The sequence below is a fragment of the Chlamydotis macqueenii genome, chromosome 12 (genome assembly GCF_036417535.1).
Source record: "Chlamydotis macqueenii isolate bChlMac1 chromosome 12, bChlMac1.mat, whole genome shotgun sequence".
NCBI classification, from domain to species: Eukaryota; Metazoa; Chordata; class Aves; order Otidiformes; family Otididae; genus Chlamydotis; species Chlamydotis macqueenii.
Genome location: NC_141567.1, coordinates 3,856,455 through 3,870,709, shown reverse-complemented (window position 1 = coordinate 3,870,709; position 14,255 = coordinate 3,856,455). Strand labels below are relative to the sequence as shown.

The following is a 14,255-nucleotide window of genomic DNA, read 5'->3' as shown; positions in this document are numbered from 1 at the left end:
GATTTGGAGGGGACTGTCAGGGAGTTGGAGTGAGGGATGGGAATCTGGCAACAATAGAGACGGCTGAAATACCAACATAATTCTTCATAAGCCAGTACGGTATACCAGTGAGCATCAGCCTTCTTCGATTGTTGCACTCACATTAAGCCCAAGTAAATGCCATGCTACATTGCTACTTGTATAACCCATGTACATATGCAGGGCACGGAATGGTGGCTGTTAAAAACCTACTTCTCTCCAGTGACACCTATTTTTCCCTATTCTGACTAAGGAGGAAAACTGGAGGATCTTTCACACAGTTAAAATTTAGTAGTACCAACACTAACCACTTTCTCAAACCAGTTTTGCATGCCACAGAAGTATATTCCTTAATTTATTGTACCTCTGCTGTGACACATAAGCAAATGATTCCTTCTGGTCTAACATCTGTAATATGAATGGATTACATATGGGATAACTTTCACCAGTAAAGAAAAGACACATAGTTTTATCACCAATACAATACCTTTGGCAGAGAAAGGGGAATGAAGCTAATTCACTGCTATATCCATCCACAGAAGGCAGAGACAATGATCTCTATATAAATCACAAGTATATGATATATTCAGGGCACCAGACACGTTGTCCGTACTTATCAGATATTATCCCGTGGGATTAGGACACACATAAGGACTCAGAAACATGAAATATCTGTTTTATGGATAGGAATCCATCAAAATCCAGCATTCCAATTTCATATTGCACCATTTCATTACTCCTTAGCCAGCTGATGACCAGAGGAACTGGTTATCTTCTTCAGATTCTACCTCCAGCCACTAAGGATAAGAAGTATTTCTCAAGGCAGGAACAGATGAGGTATCAGCATGCTGTGTAACCTGGGTGAACTTCCTACCAAGAACAGTTCCTCATTTTATGGTTTTGAAGAAAATTTTCAAAATATACTCCTAGTATATACAACACAGAGATAAGGGCCTAAACTGTAGATGATCCAAGACTACTGCAGTAACTGATCAATTCGGGTACAGGCAATGTTTTAAAATGGATGTTATGAAAATATTTACTTACTTCAACAGTATTTAAGAAAAGATGGTATCATATGATGAAGGATTTCATCTGTACTCAGGGGTAAGGCACACTGCTTCTGGGTTCAGATAACAGAAACAGTGGGGCACACAAAATGCGTAAGTGAAGACGCTAGTGCTCTGCTGCTACATAATGAAACTGTCAAGGGAGAAGGAAGGAAAAGTAGGATTGAAGAGAGCAAAGAGGCCAAACTGCTTTTCTCCCAGGAACATGCACCTTCTAAATGTCTTGGAAAAACTATGCTGGAAAGAGTAACTATGAGTTTAATCTTTATTGTTCCGATCTTCCATTTTCTCTACTGGAGCTACAGCCTGCAGCAAGTCACGGCATAAGAAAGTACTTGGGTATTGTAAGAACATAAAATAAGTCAAAAATACTTCCTTAGTCATGCTGTCTATGGTAACATCATTCCCTGATTAAACGTCATCAACAATACTGTCTTTAAAAATGGAAAGAGCTCTGACCTTAGTAAGCATGTGTCTTCCATCAGCTTTTTTTAAAAAATAAACCCCAACTTTATCATATCTTACCACAGCCATCTCCAGACACAGGTAGACAGTATAAAAACCTTCCCCAGCGGAAGCATGTTTGCCACTGAACACAGAATAAACACATTGTGAGGAAGCATTCCCACTGGAAAACTTGGAGGTGCAGGCCAAGTCTTGCTCATATTTGAAAAGAAAATGTACGTATTTTTCAGCTCTGTATTTCCTCGTTTCACCTGATCAGTCCTCAGAACACAGAGAGGGAAGGACCTGCATTCTGAGATGAGACTTCTGTCGGTAAGACCGCTATGGTCAGCATAGCAACCCCTAGTTTGTGAGTGTCTCTCTGAACACCAGAGTGTAAGATAAGCTGAAAATCAGGATCCACTCCAAGTTTACATAGAATGTAGGATAAGGGGCTGCTTGACTTTGAGGGAAGTCTAAAGAAATCATGCAGTCATCATAGAGAGGATGTTGAGCTATGCCTCCAAACACTGCTGCTACTGTGGTGATTAAAAAAAAAAAAAACCAGTAGAACAGACACGGCGAAGGTTATTGCTACCTAAGTTAAATAAATAAAGTATTTATTGTGTAGGATATAAGGACCTTGTGTATCCAGGGTTTGGATAAGATTAAAGGCAGTTAGGAAGTGGAGGAGTAGGAGACAGAAAAGAAGATTTAAGTTGGCTTTCCTGCAATGAGGTATTCTTCCCTGGTGTCTGAGCACCAGTTTGATCTGCGAGTGTTACACAGGTTCTTACAATGGAAATACATTCATTAGTCAGAGAATTCTTGTTTTAGGTGAGAGAGCACTGAAAGGAGCATTATACAGACACACCAAAAGACAGTTTCTTAATCTCCACTTATCTAATTCTACATGCACTCCAAAGAAGTAGAAATACTTAAGATTACTTAGTGAACTCAGAGACCTCCAGTGCTTAGAAGGGGTTAACATTTAATGGCTTATTTATAGTTCATACCCTGCTCAGCTAATCCATATTTACATCATAGAGGTATACAGAATAGCAAAAGCAACATTACAGCAAACCAAAGAATGAAAGATTGCCCAGAAAGCTCCTCTTAGCATAGAGGTGGCAATCAAAATACTCTCCCCTACTTCTTTGACTTACCCACAGTGTCACAAGGCTCGTCTTTGTGTACGCAGAAATCTGTCCTAGAAAGAAAAACACAACAGAAGTGAAATGTATCCTGTCCTCCAGACTTCAGGCTAGGAAAAAGCAGTGATGCATGACTCACATATCATGGGTGTTGAGGTTTGGGTTTTTTTTTTTTAAACTGCTGTGCAGTCTCCATGATGACAACATAGATAGCAACACTGATTGCTGCTGCAAGATTACAAGCAATTATGTGAATCACCTCCATATACTGCAGTCTAATTTAATATACTTAAAGATTTAGCACGTAAAAGAGTACTGCCTCACTCTATGATGTCAGACTTCTTCAGCAACTGGATTGAAATGGAACCTCTTATTTTCACAAGAGAACTGCAACAAAAAGGAGCAGCCACCCTGTGACACAACAGCATCATCAAAAGTGGGAGGAGGAGATATGTGGGGACACTGCCTGGAGACACAGAACTGATCATGTATACCCAGAAATTCTCAGTTCTTCAGTGTTCTTCTTCTTCCACTGGAACAGAAAAGCACAGGAAGAAAGCAGGACTGAACAGGGAAAGACAGATGTTTCAGGATTTGTCAGGTAACAGCTAGGTGAATTGGCTTCAGCTAAACTTCCTACTTTCAGATTTACTATTTTATTATTTGAATCCAACATAGAGAGGTTCAAGAGACTTCTTGGTCTGTGTTACTCCCCCACATCTCATCCAGTCTCCCCAGATCTCAAGACAGGAAGAGATATGACATATGCCACTGGCACCCACAAATCAACCAGGGATCCACAGAGCTGTATTAAACAAAAACAGATTAAAAAGCCTTGAAGCCCACCATCTGAGTGATGACACTCCTGTAAATGAGATTCCTCATGACAGAAAAACAAGTGTGACAGGAAAAGTATTTTATAACTAAATGAATTGTTTGAATACATTTCAGTAAGCACTTAGACCTAAACTTTAAGAGCTATCTTCACCAGACCTGCTTTGCAGTGCTAGCTGCTATGAAGAGGAGCTGGAGACGTGCTAAAACATTTCAGAAGCTCCTTAACCCAAGGGAAGCCGGGGAACCATAATCTCTGTCATTATGGCTTTTCTCACCCTGTGGGGAGGCTACTTAGTACATTTGGAGTGTGTCATTTGAAATGCCTGAATCCCTGGTGGGATTTTGAGTTTAAGAGTTTGGCAGGGGGAAGATTAGAAATACTTAGAGAAAGATAATTCTTAGAGAGTACTTAGAGAAAGATAAATAGTTAGAAAAATACTTAGAGAAAGATTAAAAATACTTTTTCCTTGAAGAAGAATATGAAATCAGGGTTTATAGGAAAAGCGATTTAAGGCCCAGGACTGTGGCTGATGAACCCAAACCCTTCATACCAAACTCCTTTGAAAGTCACAAATCAAGCTGTCAAGGGCTTGGAAGGAGAGAAACAACAGCTATTACCAGCTCTTGTTAAGCAGACATTGGGAACTAACCATGCTTCAATGCAGAAAAGCCGTAACAACCATCAAAGTGTTAAAAATCAGACAGGGACAAAACAAAATCGGAAGCTGCGACCACACACTGGCCCCAGCTTTCATTTTTCACCGCAGCCTTACTGTGTCTCGACACCTTGGCATTCCAGCCTTTCCAAAGAAGACTAATGACAGTCTCCTGACAGAGCTGGCACAAGCGCGCCTGCTTGAGTTCCCAGAGCCAACTTGACAGAGGTTTATTTAAGGACTTATTATGTTACATAAACTGGTAAATCAAACAGATGCTTTTCTTGTGACAACAGATAGCTGAACTATTAGTAGATGGCAGGAGGCCACTGCTAGAAAAGCATCTCTCTTCAGGGGCTGGCAAGCTCTGCAATTAAAGCACAGCAGTTTTGCTCCTTGCACTCTGTGTTCTACACTGAAAGGTGTCTGGCACTTTCAGGCAGCTCCCTGGAGAAATTACCATCATGCCATGAAATAAGGGGTCTTGTAAATGATCCAGGACAACTTGCAGACTCTCCTACAGAGGCAGAACAATCCTTGTCTATAAAGAGAGGGCTGTGATGCTGTCTGGTCAGGGAAGGACTTGAAACAGGTCAGCAAGAACTGAACATATCTGCCCAATTCACTGCACATATGAAACCTTCTCAGCCCATCCTTTAAACTGTCACAAACGCAAGTCCAAGAGACGCCATCCTTCTATTCAAAGATCTTGTACCAAAATGCTAGGCTTTAAGTCCTCCGGACCTATTGTAAACACTTTACCCCACAACTCTGTGGCGAAACAGAAAAGCACATCCAAACCTTTACTCCAAATGAGCTTGGTGGGTCTCAAGTCTTCTTCCAAAGGCAAGCAACCACCCTATCACAAACACCACACACTGAAACTCTTACAGTCCTTTCCTGGCAATGAGAGGGGAGCCAAAGACTGAAGAGGCGTTAAGGAAGATCTGTCTCACCTCTGGATCAGTCACACCAGTGAGGTAAGATGGCCCCATCATGGCACTGAAACTGATCTGCTTTTAAAAAGATTTCAATCACACGTCTCTCTGGAACATTTTTGAGCTTGACTGCATCTATATTTTTGAAGTGAGAGCTTGACATGAATGATACTATAATGATACTCTATGGATAGAAAAAAGCTATCTTAATATTCATTGCATGTGCAGAGGTGTCTTATCACAGAGACATAGTTTTGTTAGCAGAATCTTTTATAGAGCTATGTTGGAATAAAACTCTTTCTCCAGGAGCTGCAGTTCAAATCCAAGATCTGACCTTATCACACTAAGTCCTGGATAATATATTGAAATCACACACTGTAGCTGTGAAGCATTTTACTCTTCACTTCTAGCCACTGACTGAATCAAGCAGGATATGTGTCTGTTGTGGTTTTGTTTAGTAGGGGGGGCCTAAGGTGGTAGCTTCTGTAGGAAACTGCTAGAAGTCGCTCTCCTTTGTTCAGTGGACTCAGCCGGGCCTAGGGCGGACCCACTGCTGGCCAAGGCCGAGCCGATTGGTAGCAGAATGTCTCGTGATGACGCCTCTGCGATAACGTATTTAAGAATGGGAAAACAGAAAAAAAAGAGAGAGGAGAGAAGATGTGAAGGAGCTGAGCGGGGGCAGAGGCGCAGAGGGGGAGGCGCAGGCCTCATGGGCCTTGCAGGCCTCACCCTCTGGCCTCTCGCCAGGCAGCCGACTGGGCCCGACTCGGTCCAGCCCGGCTGCAAGAAGTGGAGAGGAGATGAGAAGTGAATAAGATGTAAAAAGGATCCTGAGAGACATCTACCAGCCTGTTGTGAGGAACGGCTGCAGACGCCAAGGTCAGTTCAGAAGGAGGGGGAGGAGTAATGCGGCTCCTGGCCAAGATTCCCCTGCAGCCTGTGGTGACGACCATGGTGGAGCAGGTTGTCCCCCTGCAGCCCATGGAGGTCCACGGAGGAGCAGAGATCCACTTGGAGCCCATGAAGGACCCCATACCGGGGGAGGTGGATGCCTGAAGGCAGCTGTGGCCCGTGGAGGGCCCGCTGGGACAGCTGTTCTAGAGGGACTGCACCCGTGGAAGAGATGACCCACACCGGAGCAGTTCCACAAAGGACTGTGGCCCGTGGGAGGGACCCCACGATGAAGCAGGGGAGGAATGTGAGGAGTTCTTCCCCCGACCATGAAGCAGCGGCATAAAACAACATATGATGAACTGACTGCAACCCCCATTCCCACTTCCCCCCTGTGCCGCTCGGGGGGGGAAGGTAGTAGAGATAATGTTAAGCTTGGGAAGAGGGAGGGGTGGGGGGAGGTTATCTTGTTCTCTGTCTCATTATCCTGCTGTTTGTAGTAATAAATGAATAGTTTTCCCCAAGTCGAGTCTGTTTTGCCCGTGACGGTAACTTTAAGGATTTCTCCCCGTCCTTATCTCAAACCTTGAGCCGTTTTTCCTTATATTTTCTCTCCCTATTCTCTCGGAGTGTGGGGGGAGTGAGAGAGAGACTGCGTAGTCTGGTCCGATCGGGGCTGAACTACGACAGTGTCTCATCTTCTAGGGACCTGTGAAATTCTCGGTCATTATCACTCGTGGTAGCAGACTTAAACAATTCTTATAAAAAAAATGACAAGTCAGTTGTTTTGTTCAATAAAAACAGCCAGAAGAAGAGCTCAGGACTCCTCCTACAGTCACTCTTCCATCTGGCTCACATGAACTGGAAAAAAATACCTAAATGTGCTCAGCTGAATTCTGCAATTCAAGTCCTTCCTGTAAGAATGAAGGACAGTAGTTGAACTGTGCAACATGAATACGAAGTATTCTGTTTAGTGCCTACTTCCCAGCATTCTTCAAATGATACATTTTGACCACTTTAACCCTGGAGAGTCATAAAGCTAAAGGACAGGTGAAACTGGTGCAGTCAAAAACCTGCCAAAACACTCTGCTATCACATCACCTATAGTCTAATAAGTGACCCAAACACCTACAGCCAGGAGGTGGGGAGAACATCAGAATTTCTGAAGATTTCCTAGGGAACACAAACGATAGAACATCAAGTTCACTAAGATACAGATTCTGCAGACAGAAGTTATTCTGGTCAGCTGCCTATTAAAGTATGAAGTGTATTATCCATAGGTGCCAGAGATCTGAATTTCTGCAAGTTCAAAACCAGAATTTGAACAAGAAAAGTCTGATCTAGACACCACAACACTGTACTCAGACCTTCAGAGCTATAACAGATTCTTCCCTCTGTCTCATTTATTTACTGAACTGGTATATCTTATTTCACAGGCATAGTATGTCTCTCAACTGGAACTCAACCAGGTGGATACTACTAAAATCCCACAGGAGGGATATTTGCCACCTGGGTCATCTACTTTTGCCTACAAAGGAGTGTGTGGGGAACATCAGTTAGCGGTGAAGTTTCAAAAGGCAAGCGTGCCTTGGTGTTTCAAATGAACACAGCCAGATTGGAACCAGAGGGATTTCTTCAGAGATTGACCCCAAAGAATCTGTTTCTAGTCCTAAAGCAGCTGCAGCTGCTGAAAATTCAGCTTCTGCTTTTTCTGGCGCAATTGCTTGTGCTGGACATGCTGTTGTTCCCGTATCCTCTACCACTGGTCCATCTGTACAGTCTGGGGTGGGTCCAGGGACACACACACACACTTCCAAAGCCAAGAGTAGAAAACCGCGTTTCCCTGACACAGGAATCAGGCTGCTGGGCCAGAAGTCTTCCAAGCAATGCAGCATCCTCTGTGCAGCAGAAGCAGGATGGGTTAAGGATGACAAGACACAGCAAGAAGGAAGGAAAAAGACTACAAGTACAAACTGCTGGCCTATCAAACAGGAAAAATGCACAGCAACATGCTCCTGAACTTTCTCACAAAATCTGAATCTAGTTTCTAATCCAACCAAACCTGTACTTCTCCAGCTATTCTGACTGCAAAACCCTACAAATCTATTGAACAATTCTTCCTACAAATTCTTTCTACAATTCTTCCGCAAATGCCTGAGTCTGACTCATTTAGCCTGACATTATGCATTCAGTTTCATAAGCTGCAGAGAGACTGCACAGATGAAATGCTCTGCTCATTCCCTCCACCCTGTGCTTAGAGCACATCAGAAGAGATTCTCTATGCCTCACTTGTCATGCAGGACAACTGGATGCCCAGATGAATTTAACAAAAATGTTAGTTATTTATTTAGGCCCTGATCCAAAGAAGCACATGCTTAACTATAACCAGGATGTGCAGCCCATTGACTTCAAAGGAACTATTCACCCTGTCTAAAACGTTAAGGATCTGCTTAAGTGCTTGGTTGGACTACACTGAATACAGAGGAGGGAGAAGGATTTGGGGGAACTGCACACATGTCTGTGAAGGTGCATTCTTAGGAACTTTGTTGGTCCCATGCCCTGCTTACCAGCTCTTTTACTGCACACGCACCAAAATCCCATGGACAGTTTGCAATGTGACTATTAACACAATAGATTATTGCAATCAGAATGGCAGTTTACGTAAAACCATGTATTTACATTGTTGGTAGAAAAAAAAAAAGGTGGAAGAGGTGGGTAATATTGAACTGCAGTGCAGACATTTCCTGTCTCAAACTGGGGAAGAAGGGGGTAGGAAGTAGTGTTTTTCTAGCACATGCAGCAACCATCTTACATTATATTTTTATGCACACTTTAATTATTCAGAAGCAATTTCTATAACAATGCCTTCTTCATTTACATCTTAAAGTGTGCAAACAACTTAAAAGACTATGGATTTGCTACTCAAAAAGTATGGTAACTGTGAGGAATATGGAACTTGCAATGTATTGTGAAGTTGAGTTCCGGTAGTGAAGGTACAGGGCTGCGGGCTGCAAGGAATTTTGCTCAAGTATTCATGCACAGATTATTTCATGTCTGAAAGAAATGCAACCATTTTCAAACATACCAACAAATTAAGAATGACACTCCTCCTCTATCTCACTTTTAATAGAGGAGAGATGTTAAAGTGGTTATTTCCTAGGGCAAAGTGAGAAAATTAATTTAGTTTATGGTATTCATCTCTCACTTTCTGTAGGAGATAACTCCCTCACCACCTTCCCACTACTGACACACTATCTGCTCCTCTCAGACTGTTCAGTTGATTCATATCTAATTATGCACAGAGCACTTGTTCTCCAGCTGCATTCTCAATTCCACAGCTTCTTTCTCCTAGGAAGAAGGAGAAAAACCAAAACCTCACCTATTTTTTCCACTTGTAGCAGCTGGTGTGTGAAAAAAAGTATCACCTGTGCTACAGCCATATCTTGCCTGTATCCTGACTACGACGATGACAATGCTCTGGTTCAAGAGGAGAGATACTTTTGCATGACTTTAAGCATACACAGAAACAAAACAAATCACTTTTATTTGAGGCATCTGAATCATCTGAACAGCACGCAGGTAGCAAATGTATCATCAACAGATCTTTTTCTGAGATTACTGCTAGACCAGATAACCCCATCATTGCCTATGGGCCATTATTGGTTGAAGTAAACTGATAAACCAGACCTTACTATACCTGGTTACAAAAACAGCAGCATCCACAGGAGGGGTGTCATCCCTTGCGCCAGGAACCTGGTTGTTACCAAGGTATTTTGCCCCACCATACTCTTCATTTTGCCATTGACAAAAGCTCTCCAGAGACCTCTCTCCATGATGCCCAATAGACAGCTTTGCCTTTTGGAAAAAACAGGAGATACAAAAGAAGAAATATCAGTCACAGTCTTTACAAAAAGCATTAGACTTCCAATGAAACATCAGAGGCTCAAAGATGTAGATGTGATAGAACAAAAAGTGTGAAACCAGCTTCATCTGTTGAACTCGGTACTTGGGAATCCACACTGACTTCTGTCATTTGATCTACAGCACAAACTCCATCAGCTGGCCACAGTCATAAGCTTCTAATACAGCACTACATTCAAAAGTCTTGTAAGTCTAGAAGTTATACGTTTGATACCAGAGCCATATAATTTTTAATCTTTATAACAGTTAACTCCTGAGACTTGCTCACAACTATAAGCAGACAAAGATTTACCAGGAAGGATAAATAAAAGGACTGTAGCTCCTTTCACTCCTACAGCCCTTCGTATTTCCCACCTTTAATGCTGCCTGGCGAAGTGTGGCAGGCATTACTTACAATTTGTGATCATGTGGCCAGACATGGCCCACTCCCCCCTTCGACCCCAGCACAGGGATCCTGCTCTGCCTGTGACACTACCACAGTACGATTATAGCAGCAGGGTGAAAATGAGTTAGGACTCACAGGACGGTTGCGGAGCAGGACTAGTTTGGTCACTCGAATGCTGACTTTAATTCCAAGACTTTGATGTTGAAACATGTTGTACACCTGTCAAAATGCAAATAAAACATCCACAGTATATCTGTGACAATATCAAGATGTAGCAATAGTTGAAGGAACTAATTGTGACTAAAGTTAGACACCTGTCCTTCCAAAAAACTGACCCAAAAGAAACCCGAATGGCTTGTGCTACCACAATAAAAACAAACCAAAAAAAAAAAAAAAAAAACCCAAAACAAAACCCCAAACATCTTAGAGTTCCAACACAGTAGCACTTCAAACAGTTCCACATAATAGAGTGTGGCTAAAACACAAAACTACTCTGGCAAAACCAGAGTAGGTTTGCTCATACCATACTGCGCTGGGCTTCACCACATGTCACAGGCTAATCTGAGCAAGATCCACCATTCAGGGACAAAAAACATTAAAAACCAAACCAAACCAAACAATACACAAGCTAGTTGCAAAAAGAAAAATACTTCTAACTGGAGTAAACAAGAGAAACAACAAAGAAGCAACAGAAGAGAGGAATATTCCAAAAGAACTCTAAACAGAAACCAAAGTCTCAGGAACATGGACATACGTTATGAAGGATCCAACTAATACGGATCTTCAACATTTAAATATCAGAGATATCTGAATGCAAGATGAAATAATGGTGTGTTTTATACTTCAGGAAATAGAATGGAAAAGCAATTTCCCTCTGTTATTTTCATATCTTATATAGGAGAATAGTAATAAGGCAGCACATAATGACACAAGCCTCAGGAAATACAAAAATAGCACCGGAAACTACCTTACTACTTTCTCCAGATTTTGCATTCCAGCTCAGATACTGCACCTCGTTTTCATAGGTTAGAACATAAGATCTTAATTGATGCCAGAATTTTACTCCACCCATTTCTCCATGTACAAATGCTTTAACTAGACTACATCAAAAAAAGGTGAGGGAGGGGTTTATTTTAAAAAGGTGTAAAATATCGCATAATAACCTTTGGATGAATATTGTATTCCCTACTCAGTCAAAAAAATAAAACCAAGACAACTGAAGAGAAATTCTTGACTAATGGGAAGCAGGATTTGGCCCCAGGTAAGCTATATTCTTTACTTACATCTCGTTTGGCTAGAAATATCACACAGGCTCAGCTAACTTCCTACAACAAACCCAAGACATGAACACATTTCGGATATTATTTTTTCAACCCTTGGTATTTTTCCTATTTGTGCAAATACTCAGGAATGTGCCCAGTATGAGTGTTCTTAAGCTCTTTAGTGTTTGGGGTTGGACTTAAGCACACACGTAAATGTTTCCTATAATTTAGGCACGGATTGCAAGACAGACGCTACTCAGTAGTTGACCCACTGACCCTCAGTATGAGCACAATAAGCCATTTATCTTCCCTGCAGCTTGTATACAAACGCATACAAGTGCTGGTACTATTTTCTTAGCTCGAGGGTATGTTGGTAGAGTAGCTAAGGCCTCTCACTACAGACCTCGGGGGATAAACTTGACCTTTGCAGTGAAGGGCTCCGACAGTTGACCTATGTGTAAATGGAGACCTGGACATTCAGCTGAGAGGGTCAATGGGGCATCATGCTGATCGAGTCAAATCTCTCCTGTACCACTCCAGAGGCTGACAAACATTTGCCTGTGATGGATGCCTTCGATGTGCCTAGCTCACTGCTAGCTCTGACCATCCCATAAAGTTTCTACTTGTAAAATGAGAGTGCAGCAAACAGGTTCTTATCCTTAAGCCTAACGGCTGATGGTGCTTGCCTTTCCATCAGAGCAGACAAGCTGCCCGTCTCCAGACCCGGCACGGGGAGATCCAAACACCAGATTTCAAAAGGTAGTTTTCACTGGCAAAACTTGCACAGCAAGAACCAGCTGCTGGAGAGTTTAGCATGTCATTTTGACGGCTGTCAGCCCCTCTTCCTTTTCTCTTCTGCTCTCCATCCTAAGGATAACTTTGACTGCATTTGTATTTCCATCCATTAGTGATCTCAGAAGAGCTCAATCTAGCTAGCAGCAGCAACAATTGGATACTAAACCAAAAAGACACTAGGCATGCAAAAGAGGCTTTACTTTGCTTGTTTATTCAAGCTTTGTTTGCTTATTCTCTAAAATGGGGCCCAAAGAAGCCCCAGATTGATGGTAGCTTGTGTTGCCGGTAGGAACAATAACCTTTCCCTCTGCTAAATAAGCCTGACTGGTAGGAGTGGCTGTTCTGCTTCAACACAACTGAAGCATTCAAACACAATCCACCTAGAGAAGAGACAGACCCTTTCTCCTCAGAGATCTGCTCCAGCTCGCTCTGCTTCCATCCCCCACTCTGAATGCCTCAGAGGCTGAACCAGACTGTCCCTGAGCCCTGACTGGATTAAAAGGGAGATCCTTGCTTCAATGCAGCCAGACTGGTTCCTCTGCACTGCAATCAGTGCTCTGATGTGTGTACAGGTAAACAGACTGGAACTCGGCTGACACCACGCTGCTGGCCTACCAGACTCTGATAACGACAGGATGGTGATTATCACTGCGGCACAAATCCAGCTGTATTAGCAAGAAGTGTTTCTCCTGATGTTTTAGGATAGACAGCGTGCAGAGTTTGCAAACAAAAGTGGAGTTGTTTAACTACAAGGACAAATCTCTAAGTAGATAATTTATTACTGGCAAAGGGCAAGAAAGTACAATAGTTAACAATACCCACATATTGGGGTAAACAATTCCTTAATGAAATGTTAAGAGTTTTTCTCAGAGGTAGATAGACAGTTGCCAGAGGAAGACTAATTCTTTTTTTGTTTGTTTGTTTCCTGCAACTCTGCACTGTTTCTCAGAATTTAAAGTATGATCATAATAAGCTCAACAGAGGAGGACATTAGCACTGTCACTTAAGATGGTCCAGTTCCAGAGCTGCAGGACACTGTCAAAATAACACATTTACAATTTCAAATCTTCTTTCATGAACCAAGTTGAAGAGTGGGGAGACATCTCCAGCTTCATTTGCCTTTGCTGATTCTTGTATTTCTTTTAAGTTAGGAAAAAAAAACAACCCTGTAAAGTTTTATACAGAAAGGTCTACACCGATTTAGCTGTGAACTGTTCACACTCCACCCACAAATAAACTTGGTTTTCAAAATGAGTTAAGATCTGCAAGACCTAAAAGCGTGCCTGAAAATTGGTCTGCACAAGCAAACATCACCACTCAAACAGCTCTTACTCTTTAACTGAGTGAGGACAGGACATACTCTCCATCACTATACCGAGAGGACCTTCTCCATTAAAACAGAGTGCAAAACAGTTCTGCACATGTGATCTGCCCTTGCATTTAGCCCAGACATAGGACTGTGAAATAGAGACATGGATTTTGATATTGAGAGGCACCAACCACACGGCACTTGAGCTTCTCTGATGAGACGTCTGCCAAACGCCACCCTGCAGCTCTCTCACAGCCCCTCCTCAACAGGAAAGGAGGACAAAGCAAGATGGAAAAGCTCACGGGCTGAGGTAAAGAGAGGGAGATCGCTTATCAATCACCATCATAGGCAAGACTTGACTTGGGGAAAATATAATTTATTGCCAATTAAAATAATTTGTATTGAGAGAAACAAAGATAAATTATAACAACTCCTTCCCCTCACCTCATCCCACCATGTTTTCCTAGGCTCCACCTCACTCCTCCATTCCCGACTCCTCCACCTCCTTCCCCCTTACCCTGAGCCGTGCAGGGGGATGGGGAATGGGCGTTGTGGTCGTTTGTAACAGCTCCTCT

The 14,255-nt window shown here is 42.5% G+C and overlaps 1 protein-coding gene across 3 annotated transcripts in view; it reads right to left on the bottom strand.

Annotated features, from left to right (window-relative positions):
• The window catches only part of ADAMTS17 (ADAM metallopeptidase with thrombospondin type 1 motif 17), a 187,130-nt gene that overhangs the window by 138,446 nt on the left and 34,429 nt on the right, over nucleotides 1–14,255 (bottom strand). For all 3 annotated transcript variants that reach the window (XM_086757388.1, XM_086757387.1, XM_086757389.1), the window contains exons 5-7: nucleotides 10,450–10,533; nucleotides 9,706–9,863; nucleotides 2,699–2,742 (exon numbers count right to left, since the gene is read on the bottom strand). In XM_086757388.1, coding sequence (XP_086613514.1) covers nucleotides 2,699–2,742; nucleotides 9,706–9,863; nucleotides 10,450–10,533 — 286 coding nt within the window. The remainder of the gene's footprint in view (nucleotides 1–2,698; nucleotides 2,743–9,705; nucleotides 9,864–10,449; nucleotides 10,534–14,255) is intronic.